General features: G+C 39.9%; 1 protein-coding gene across 3 annotated transcripts in view; it reads left to right on the top strand.

Annotated features, from left to right (window-relative positions):
- The window catches only part of caskin2a (CASK interacting protein 2a), a 56,399-nt gene that overhangs the window by 20,312 nt on the left and 24,047 nt on the right, over window positions 1-12,040 (top strand). For all 3 annotated transcript variants that reach the window (XM_086304930.1, XM_086304929.1, XM_086304928.1), the window contains exons 3-6: window positions 4,881-4,932; window positions 9,727-9,824; window positions 11,032-11,177; window positions 11,904-11,999. In XM_086304930.1, the coding sequence (XP_086161056.1) occupies window positions 4,881-4,932; window positions 9,727-9,824; window positions 11,032-11,177; window positions 11,904-11,999 (392 nt within the window). The remainder of the gene's footprint in view (window positions 1-4,880; window positions 4,933-9,726; window positions 9,825-11,031; window positions 11,178-11,903; window positions 12,000-12,040) is intronic.

Raw genomic sequence — 12,040 nt, 5'->3', positions numbered from 1 at the left:
CTTCCTGTAATTGCTGTTATACACTATAAAAACAGGTAGATGATCACTGATGTCATTAATTAGGAGACCACTTATGGTTCTATTTTCTATTTCATTAGTAAATATATTGTCTATTAGGGTTGCCGACTGTGCTGTAATCCTGCTGGGCTTAGTGATCACTGGAAAAAGTCCCAAGCTATACATTGTATTAATAAATTCCTCTGTCGCTCTCTGCTTGTTTGGATTTAGTAGATCTATGTTAAAATCCCCACAAATGAACATGACTTTTTGATTTGTCCTAATGAATGTTTTATCTACCCACTCCTTAAAAATTTCAATATTAGAACCTGGTGTTCTATATATACAGCTTACAATGACATTTTTCTCTTTTCCCATACTAATTTCTATTGTTACACACTCTAATATATTATCTACCGCCATCGTCATTTTTTCTACCATCTTGTATTTTAAATTTTTATCCACAAACAAGGCCACACATCTATGAAAAGTACAAGTGTTTAAAGATGAGTTTATTTGAATGACTGTACTTTTGGGTGGTTTAAGTTGCAGTACTGCATCATATTTTGTCACTGTTGTGTCAAAAAATAAAGCTTTTTTCAGCTTTTTTGCCTTTATGCATACATACATTATGGAGCCAGAGTAAAGCAGGGTTAGTCTCTGCTCTCCCTTGGTGGTTTGGTTTGAGGGACTGTATTTACTCTCTCAGTAATCAGTGCACTTAGATGGATGTGCTCCTCAGATAAGTGTTTCCCTTGATGAGGTCTTTACCACAACCCATGGTGGGGGCGGTTGTCCCAGCCCACAACTCCTAAATCAAGTGTCCTTCTCTGCTGTTGTAAATGAGAAGTCTGTTAGGGTGTAATTGGGTTTGCATATTCTGTGGGATAAGTCCATGGACTGTTTTCCAGATATAGAGGGAAAACTATAATGACATTCCAAAGAGACTAGCTTGCAAGTAAACACTGGGATTAATGCTATGTTTTTGTCAAAAGGCATTTAAAAGACTTTTCTGTCTTTCTGATATCATACTGAAAATACAGACACTACAAATTACATAATTGGCTATCTGACATATTACATTGCAGAGTTGCACCTTAGTACTTGCTGCTGCTTGCTTAAAATGTAAAAATGAAGAAAAACTAATTAGTTAGGTAGCAGTACTTGCTATTTTCTTGTACAGTGTACAAAATGGCAACAAACAGCATAAAACATGATGTTATTTCCAAGTGAGAAGAATTAAGCCAATGCGAACATCCCTCAAATCTTTATTCTATCTGAAGGCCACCATTTGGCAATACAAATGTACTCTTTCCTATTGAGTTTATGGGATTTGTCATGCTTGTGGGTCATATTGACTACAAAATTGTCTGTTTTAGAAGTCTTGGTCATACTGTGTTTCATTGGCTCAATGAATAATTATTTTTCGATCACAAGTCATTACCCAGTGAGCTTGCGGTTTTGCAGTCAGACGCGCTGCTTCCTCAAGTCTAGTTTTATGGAGCAGAGATGGTGAAAATGCTAATATCAAGGCTTCAAAATGGGATTTAAGAAATCAGTGGATGACTTCATGCTTCCATCTTTTATATGGCTAATGTGTGTAGCTCATAGACAGTGTAGTGTATAATGACACACTCTTGGGACCTGGAGGAAAACTGCAGCATTTTAGTAATTTTTTTAAATGAAGGTTCTGGTTGTTGCCATCAACGAGTTATCTCTTGCCAGCATAGAGACAGAGATAAACAGTAGGCCTTTATACACAAGTGTGTATTTTGGCTTTATGCATTTATTTTTTACGCAAGTAGATGATGATCAAAGCCATTTTAAACAGAGTTTTGCAGCTGTACAAACTAAACCAACACGGATCTCTGTCAGCTCCAGTCTTGTTGAAGGAGACAAAAATAAGCAGGCCAGCTTTTTTTCTGCTCTTTCTTTTTAATTTATATTTTCCAGCCGGTTTTTCCCAACATAAAGAGGGTTCACAGCCGTACTCGTCTGATCTTGCAGCAAGACTTTCCACAACTCATTTACATGTTTTCTTTCACCTCACACATACCTATACACTAAAAAGAAACTTCCCCCTCATATTACCTGAAACTCATTTCTCCTCCTGCTCATCTCATCTCTTCTGATTGTTCCTCTTCCTTCATCTGCATTCTCTCCACATCAGAGTCGAGATCCGTTTTTTCTGTCCGGGATGCTTGAGCAACAGTAGTTTTGCAAACTGCTAATGCATCTGGTGATGCTATCAAAACACAGCACTGTGGGTTGGGGTTTTTTTTTTGGCTCTTTGTTCTGGCAGAGAGTGTTCACATCAACATCGTCTCATATCTTAGTGTTTAATCTTTTCATTTGGTCTATACACATCAGCTTTCAGAGGAGAGCAGACCCCGTCATTTCTCCATCTCTGCAAGAAAACACAATATTAGAGATTTACTACATCCCTTGTTACCAACTCTTAGGAATGACGTTGAGTCAAGATGCTGCTAATTGGATGTATGCTAATGTGAAAAGGAGGCCCTTGCTGCTTTTGTGTAAAGAGATAAAGAGCTAGGGCAGAAAAGTCGGGAGGCCACAGTTCATAGAGAGCTAACATGTAGGATTTCATGGTGGGCGTGCTATGTTAGGAATTCCAACTCATGTTGTAACTAGAACTCCTGAAAGGGTCTGTTCTTTCCTGGTGGCTGGGACATCTCAGACCCCGCTTTGGCACTGAGCCCAGCCCCTCTGTCTAATTATCAATGTGCCTTTTTGTGTCTTTGGACTCTTGTTTTTATGTATGTCTTCAGCAACATCAGCTCTACAAAAGGCCTGGAACTGCTGTAAAATGAACACAGCAACGTTAGGCGTGACTGTATTTATTCTCTATGCACAAGTGTTCAAACACTCTTACTGATTTCCTCACATGAAGTGAGAATTTCTAATTTATCCACTGAATTCACTGAAGTTTCCTAGAAGTTACCCAAATTGACCCGCATAAGTCTGTAAAGGTTAAATTGGATCATTAACGAACTTAAGTTTTACACACGAGTCATTACAGGATCGTGTCACTTTAAAAATCTAAATCCAAGTCATTTTCTCTTGATGACTTTTGTGGACTGGAAAATCAATATATCAGAAAGAAAGACAGAAATAATATTTAATCATTGCTCCATAGGTCTATCGTTTAGGAGGCTGAGGGGTAGCAGTGGCCAGACTCCAGCGAACCACGATAAAAGCCATTATCCACAAATGGAGAAACCTTGTAACAGTGGTGAACAGTGGCCTACCAAAAAGTTAAAGAATTTTGAGGTCAAGTCCAAATGCACTTCCTTGGGTTCAGTTTTCAGACCTGGGGATGTTCCTGGCAACTAATTTCTTAGTCGACTACATGAGGAAAAAAATGAGGCTAACCAGCTCGTCTAAAACTAAGAAACACTCAGACATTGAGTTACATTTGTGAACCTTGAATAGGACAATGTCAAAAACTCAGACAAAGGCATTTGAAACCATTAATCACAATTAAAATGTTAACAGTTACACTAAACGTCTGGTACCAAATAGTGATAACAACGACTAATTGTGTTGTCGCACACATCCCTAATCTATACCGTGTTCATCAACAATGCGGTCATTTTTTAAAGCGATGAAACCTGTTATCCATCCGTCTGCAGTCTGCTATTTGGCTCAAGCACTAATAAAAATGGTTGCAGCAAGGGTGGATGTCACAGTTTGCAATGATCAACATGTCAGCTGTAATCATAGCTGTAGAAACAGTGGACTGTTGAGTTGATGCTGGCAGTGTTTCTACAAGTGCAACAAGTTTTCCACACTTCTGCACACCTCTACAGACACACACACACAGTCACATGTGATTTTCCACACCTGTGTGGGAAAACACAATGAAAGGAATTGACTCAGATGAATGGTGCTGATTTAGAGGGCCTGGTAATCTGGTTCCTGTGTGGGTCCTTGGTAGACAGTGGAGCCTTTACTTTGCCAGTCTCTGCTGTGGGATGAGAAACAATAGAGCTATGTGAGGAGCATTTTCATTTCTTTTTAGATGCTGAAGATGGATTATATTTGCTATCGGAGTGTAGTTTGGTATTAGTTAAAATGTGACATTAAGGGTGGAGTGAAGCATTGGGATGATGTAAGATGTGAGTTGGATAGTTAAAGAAAAGAGAAATATGCACGTACAAGATTTAGTTCTGTCACACTGAAAGGTCTGACTTTGATATTTTATCAAACTTTTTAAAGGTTCCTGAATAAAATGTATTTATTTCATAACCGCTAAACCTGTTTGTTGGCAACTACTCTTCAATTTGAGTTCACCTCAGTTGTTGTGAGTCAGGATGATTGCAAGACAAAAGATCATTGCAGTGTAGTCTGTCTTGGAGTGCTGAATGAATGAGTGAGACATGGAATAAGAAGCACTGTCTCTTCCGAGGAGAGTGGGGAACAAAACAACAACAACCTGTAGTCAGTTAGGAAGACTGAACTGGTATATTTGCACCAAGTATATCTTTTATCCGTGCATGCTCGAGTTTTTTAAGCTGTCACTCTCAATTTTAAAGAGCTGTGATAAGATGCCGATGTAAATGAGGGCAAATCATACATTTCTGCAAGGTTGAATCATTTGGCTGCTGTGAGGGTGTCAGACTCGCTGTGAGATGGGGAAGGGTGAGGCAACGGGAGGCGAGGAAAGCTCTCCATCCTGTCAGGGATGTCACGTTGTTTGATAAAGGGAGTGACGACAGAGAGAAGTGCAGAGGAAAGAGAAACATTTTGAAGGCACACACAGGTTTGAGGGATTGGCAGAGCGCTCTGAATAAAAACAAATAGAATCAAATATGTCTGTTTTTGACCCTCTTGTCATTTTGTCCATGTCTGTCTTTTTCCAGAGCTGCTGGGCTCTACCAAGAGGCTCAACATCAACTACCAAGACTCAGATGGGTAAGAGGCGTGCATGTGTGTACGTGTTTATGTGCGTCTCAGCGAGAGATGAACACGAAGCTGAGTCAGTGGAATGCAATGGAAGAGTCATTGTTTCTTGATTGATGTGCAGATTGTGTTCAGTCTTCACAGAATGACTCACAGTAGAATCACACGCATGTGCTGACAGAGTGTCCTTCAGTTTTTACCTCACTCTTTGTTTTCCGATAATGTCTGTTAGAGCTTGGAGTAAAATGATTCTTTATATTCACTTAGATTCATTCTGACTTCTTTCAGAGGTTTATAGAAGATGTTACCTTTATTCCTGCAGTTTAAGGCTACAGACACTCTACGGAAAACAGTGACTGGAGACCACCGAGCAACATTATTGCAACCATATCCAGTCGAAGTGGTTGCATCAGGTCTGAGACCGCTCCTATTCAGTTGCTGCCTTCAAAGTGACTTTGGTGCATCATGATGGCGATGAATCAGAAATAAAACTGTGTTAAGATGGATTATCAGCTTATGAATGAATAGGGTTAAGTTGGCACTTATATGCAATATGTTTATTGCATATAAGTACCAACTAAATGTACCATAATTAAATGTGAAAAACCTCAAATCTGTTGCTCACTGTTTCTGTTTGCATCACAGCTGCAGTGCGGTACAGAGCCAGGGGCAGGCTTGCCACTGTCAGCGTATTGACAAACTAAAAATGAAAACAATAAGAAGAGGCTGAGGAAAACTGAATATGTTTATGATAGAAGGATGAACTCTGAAAATGCCAGGGACTGTGTTGCTCTGAGAACTGAGACTGAGGTGGAGCACGAGTTGCTTTATTACTATTCCTCCATATTAACATGAAATCTATGTGTCATTGGTGACATGTATGAGATGCTGACTGACACAAAACATTTATTTATTTATTATTTATTTATTTTCATTTTCATGTTTTTTTGGAGGGGAGGTCTCATGCATATATGTCTGGAGGTAGAATAGAGTAGATAGAATAGAATAATCCTTTAATTGTCCCACAAGGGGAAATTTGGTTGTATCAGCAGCAAAAAAACACGCATACACAAAAAGAACAGGACACAGAACAGAAAACACAATTTTTACATGTTTACATCATGGACAATAGCTACAGAGCAGAGTACAATACAGTTGTTAAATTTAGCGTACAGATAGTGTGCAAACAGAGCAGGATACTGAAAGAAGAGTGACATGTTATAGAGCGACATATAGAGTACATAGGGTGACATGTTATAGAGGGACATATAGAGTACATAGAGTGACATGTTATAGAGGGACATATAGAGTACATAGAGTGACATGTTATAGAGCGATATATAGAGTACATAGAGTGACATGTTATAGAGGGACATATAGAGTACATAGGGTGACATGTTATAGAGGGACATATAGAGTACATAGGGTGACATGTTATAGAGGGACATATAGAGTACATAGAGTGACATGCTATAGAGGGACATATAGAGTACATAGAGTGACATGTTATAGAGGGACATATAGAGTACATAGAGTGACATGTTATAGAGCGACATATAGAGTACATAGAGTGACATGTTATAGAGCGACATATAGAGTACATAGGGTGACATGTTATAGAGGGACATATAGAGTACATAGTGACATGTTATAGAGCGACACATAGAGTACATAGGGTGACATGTTATAGAGGGACATATAGAGTACATAGAGTGACATGTTATAGAGCGACATATAGAGTACATAGAGTGACATGTTATAGAGCGACATATAGAGTACATAGAGTGACATGTTATAGAGCGACATATAGAGTACATAGGGTGACATGTTATAGAGGGACATATAGAGTACATAGAGTGACATGTTAGTTTGCATCCTGTGTCATCTACCAAGTTGGACACCTGTCGGTGTTAATTATTGAAGTTAAGTGGCACAACTCACTAAACAGTACTATAGGGATGATTCTATATATTAAACCGTTTGTGTTGTTGCATTTACTGTTGAGTGTCTGAACAGGAAAGAATAGGACAGGGAATATTGCCCATATTGATTTGGCTAATCTTTAACTTAACATTCAGACATTATTCCAGCAAGAGATATTTGTTATGCACTAGCACCTATTGAGGAAGGGAAGGGAAAGAAATGTGAATGTTGCTTTGTGTGTGTGCACTGCTGAGAAAAGACACACAAAGCTGCTTTCATTGTGTGCTGATCTCTGTGTATAAATGAAACTAAAAGCCTAAAACACTGGAAAAGAAAGGAAAACAAGGTGTACTATATCATTGTGTGTGTGTTTTGGGATTTGCCTCCTCTCTTCTTCAGCTTGCTCTGTTTAGCTCAGTTCTGCTCTGTTTCAATGAAAAATCTTATCTTCATTTTAAGTATTATTGCAGAGAAGGAATATGTGGAGTTTGGCTCAAAACACTCTGAGTGAGAATTGAGAGTTGAGTAAAGAGTAAGAGACAGAACCAAAACTTTTGGCAATGCACTTACAGATTTGAGCCATCCAGCGGATTATGCATTTGTTTTGATACATTTGATCTCCCCTTGAATTTTAACAAACACTTAGCGGCATTTACTCACATATGAGATGCACAATAAGGTTTTCTGAGTGCTTTTCTGTGTTAAACTTAGTGTAATTTATACAAAATTGAATGCCACAAACATTAGTAACTCATTGTGTCTCGACTTGGAGAAATAAATGATGGAGCAGACGAGTTGCTCCTTGGCACAGTGACTGATCGCAGTGTGTTGGCAAGCTGTCCAACCGAGATAGTTTGGAGACAGGTTACCTTTGCAGTCACCTTGTGACCTAAACTGCTGTCCCAGGGGTTGAGGGTGCTGCATGCTCTCTGGGTGACCAGTTAATCGTTGTAACTAGTTACAGGTGATCCCAGACAGCCAAACTTAAATGCAATCACTTTTCATGGTCCCATGATGGTTACCAGCTTTTTTTCCTTTAGTGTGGCTGAGGCAGCAGGAAGTTATGAAGGCAGAGAAATAAAGCATCTTTGCTACCTGATGAGCCGTGTTCCAAATAGTATAGATAGGACAATGGTGCCAACATTAGCCTAACTTCTTATGATGTAGCATTCAGAATTGGCTTTCATGGAGCTGGAAGACGCGGTGCCATTGTTGCACCACTGTCCTGACTGCACTGTGTAGATATTTTTAAGGCCTATTTCTATGTCATCTTTAAGCAAAAAGAATATGAAAATATGAAATGATGTCCGTGCTCCACTGTGTCCACGTGTTGCCTGGTTATACTTCTGTGATCAGCCAGTGTTGGTTGGTTACATATGTTTTAGTCTTGTTTGAATACATTTGCAGACAAATAAACTGCTCCCATTAGGGCAGCTGTGAGTCAGTATTGTACTCTTTTATTATTTAGATTTTTTGGTATAAAGTAACCGCTTTTGATTCAGTTTGGCTCTTCTGTTCATCCTGTGTAGATATGCTTCAAGAATGCACATTTTATGTAAGACGTTTACTGTTTTTCCCTTCAGATGTACTTTTGTAGTTTTATTTCAGTAGGCCTTAAAACACGCAAAGAATCTCCCTTTCCAGACTGCAGTCTGAGTCTCAGTCTACGTGTGATGTGATTCTGTGTTGACTTAGACCCGCTGCGTGTGTCTACATGCAAGGTCAGTTCAGTGTGTGGGAGGCGACATACAATAGGGGTGCTGAAATCAAACATGCACGACTGCGACAAGACGAGTGCAGAAGGTGAACAAATCGTCTGCTGTCACCAAGTCAAAATTATCCCAGGAGGACATTTTCAGACGTGTTTGTAGAAAGTCACCGTAACTGATGACTCAAGATGAGTAGACAGGAATGTGAAAGAATAAATGGTGGTATATGTGTGCTGAGGAGACATCTGAATAATGTGAGTGATAAGATACGCCATCTCACAGTCTGCAGATACAGTCGGAGCTTCGGGTCTGGTCTAAACTCTAAAAGACCTTACAACTCAAGTTTCGTCTTGTTTTCTTTTTTTGGTGTACCTGGCCTCTTTAAAGCTAACTGTACCTAATAACTCTGGATCAAAGGAATGTATATATTATAGTTTATAATAATTTATATCGATGTTTCTAAATACACATCTTGGATAGAAGATGGGACATAGGTCATCTATTTGTTCTGAACTGAACGTTTTGAAACCTGGACATTTTCTGCCTTTTAATGATGTAAAGTTCAACCTTTTGACATGAAAGTCTGTGGGTCACTTTGTGTGCCAGGAAGCTGTGTGTCAGATCTGCATGAACCTGTTGCTTAATGTGAGGTATCGGTAAAAAATTATCTGTTGTGACTACGTAAGTTTTGTTTCGCAATGACTGCATCAGGCTGTGACAAATCACCTGAAAGCATGAATGAAGCAGATATTTAATCCCCATGTCAGACGAGTGTGTCACAGCTTCAACTGTGGAGTGTTCACTGTGTTTCTGTCCCCCCAGAAAAAGCAAAACTCATCACCAAAGAATTTATGTCTTTAATTTCTCCCTTAGTCATCTATATCGTGACCTGACAGACACCCAGAGACAAACACTTAGATTTTATCTCTGAAGCTGTGATGAACAAACACACTCACACATTTTCAAATTATACACACACATAAACCGTCACACCCACTTTATCAGAATTAGATCAGGTTTGATGTGACCACACACATACACATCAGTTTACTGTTTTTTTGCAAAAGGTCTCACTGTAAAGGCAACAGGATGATTTCTAACTCTCTCATGCCCTCACCTGTCCCTACTCTTGATCTGTCTTGTCTCCATGTTTTTCCTCTGTCTCCTCTCGCAGCTTCTCGGCCCTGCATCATGCAGCTCTAACGGGGACCATCGAGCTGCTGTCTCTGCTGCTGGAGGCCCAGGCCACGGTGGATATCAAGGACATAAACGGTATCATGATGGCGGAACAGCTTTGCCGGTTAACCCAGTGTCACCACGCAAACCCACAATTTAGGGGGGGGGGGGAAATCCCAAATGTTCATGATGAAGAAGTCAGTTGAGGTTAAATTGAGCATGAAACCTCTTCACAAGTTTTCTGACACTCTCAGCTGAAAATAAATTTGACCCATATGAATAAATATGATTCACTTTGAAGTGGCTGCAGTGCTAATGTAGATATCCTCAGACTCCAAGTGGAACACATACAGTTGAATTTGGCAGCTTGGCTCCTGAAACCAGAGGTGTGTAGAGCTCTTGAAGCATGTCCTGCCAGCTTTTCAGTTTTGTTGTATCCACTGGCCTCAGCAGGGGGCGTCAACCCTCCTTTGGGCTCCCTATGGACATAGAAATTGCTGATTTTTTTTAAGCATTATTGACAGCCAGTGCATGGAAACAGAATAGCTCTATATCCTAATCAGACAAACAAACAAAATCAAACAAATTCACCTAACCAGAAAACAACAGGAAGTGAAAGACAAACAAACAATAAAACTGCTCTCCTTATTCAACATGGCATAATACTTCCAAATCATTAATTACAGATAGTGCTGGATCTTATGGGACATGAAAATATCTTCTCAAATATGAAAAAGCTTTAGTCTTTCTGTACTGTGAAACAAAAACTGTTGCTCCAGCCTCTGTACACTTACTACTGTTATATTGTCATTAGAAGTTAACTTTAACACATTAACCACATCTGAGTATGAACTGCAGCACTGACTAATTTCCAACCTTTAGCTGAGAATTCAGTTTTCAGATCTTCTTTCCATGTGTTTAACTTCTAATGTGGACTCCTCCAGTAAACAGAATGTAAATCCACTTTCTTATCATCATCATTATTTCAATAAGTGTTTGTGAGGAACAGTTACAATAAAAAGCATATTCCAATTAAATGTATGCCTTAGTTTGTCAAAAGATATGATTGCATAATGATCTGGATGATAATTCAAGTGGAGGGAGGTGGTGCGCGAGCCTACAAAAATAACAGTGACAGCCTTAGTATATGTGTATTACTGATAGTTATTATGAAATAAAATAATTTTTCATTTTAAGAGGTCATGCCTAAGTAGCAGTCCCTGTATCTAATAACATTTTAAAACGATTGCTTTTTTATTCTTACCTCCTAACCTCTTCTTACCTTTCTCATTTCCACGTTTAGGCATGCGTCCCCTCCACTACGCAGCGTGGCAGGGTAAAGCTGACTCTGTTCTATTGTTGCTGAGAGCCGGCGCTGCAGTCAACTCCCCTTCCAATGATGGACAGATACCATTGCATCTCTCTGCACAGTACGGACACTATGAGGTGGTGAGTAAGCAGACAAACACCAGAGGCTAAAGGCAAAGTTCCAAGGTTTTACCTGTCCTCCCATTTCACTGAAATCGATCCCCTTTGTGCCTCAGCTGGTATTGTCCAGCAACAATAGCAGTAATACCATTAATGCATACCATACCAGCCTACAGGGAGTAACGACGAATATTCCTTTCTACGTGCTTGCTGGAATGTTTGAAATGACAGTTGCGTATACCGTGCACATACAGAACTTGTTACGTCATACAACCCCTACCCATGCCTGACCTCTTTAGAACACACACACACACACACACACACACACATTAATGAGCATGTTGGGAAGACTGACATGTGAAAGCAAGTAAAAATAATAATAATAATGGATTGCATTTATATAGCGCTTTTCGGGACCCTCAAAGCGCTTTACAATACCACTATCCATTCACTCTCACATTCACACACTGGTGGAGGCAGCTACAGTTGTAGCCACAGCTGCCCTGGGGCAGACTGACAGAAGCGAGGCTGCCATATCGCGCCATCGGCCCCTCTGGCCATCACCAGTAGGTGAGGTGTCTTGCCCAAGGACACAACAACCGAGACTGTCCGAGCCGGGGCTCAAACCGGCAACCTTCCGATTACAAGACGAACACCCAACTCTTGAGCCACGAGTTGGGCCACGAGTGCGTAATATATTAGTTGATTGCACTAATTTTACATTCTCTCCCTCTTCTTGGCTCTCAGTCTGAGATGTTGCTGCAGCATCAGTCTAATCCCTGCTTCATGAACAAAGCTAAGAAGACACCACTAGATTTGGCCTGTGAGTTTGGCAGACTGAAGGTATGAAAAGATTTTTGTGGAAGTTCCATATCTTTGATGTC

Source organism: Aulonocara sp. 'chitande type north' Nkhata Bay, linkage group LG8, assembly GCF_057382095.1.
Source record: "Aulonocara sp. 'chitande type north' Nkhata Bay isolate Kocher_YH1m ecotype deep benthic linkage group LG8, A_spYH_male_GT1.1, whole genome shotgun sequence".
Classification (NCBI taxonomy): Eukaryota; Metazoa; Chordata; class Actinopteri; order Cichliformes; family Cichlidae; genus Aulonocara; species Aulonocara sp. 'chitande type north' Nkhata Bay.
This window is presented reverse-complemented; position numbering and strand designations above follow the sequence as displayed.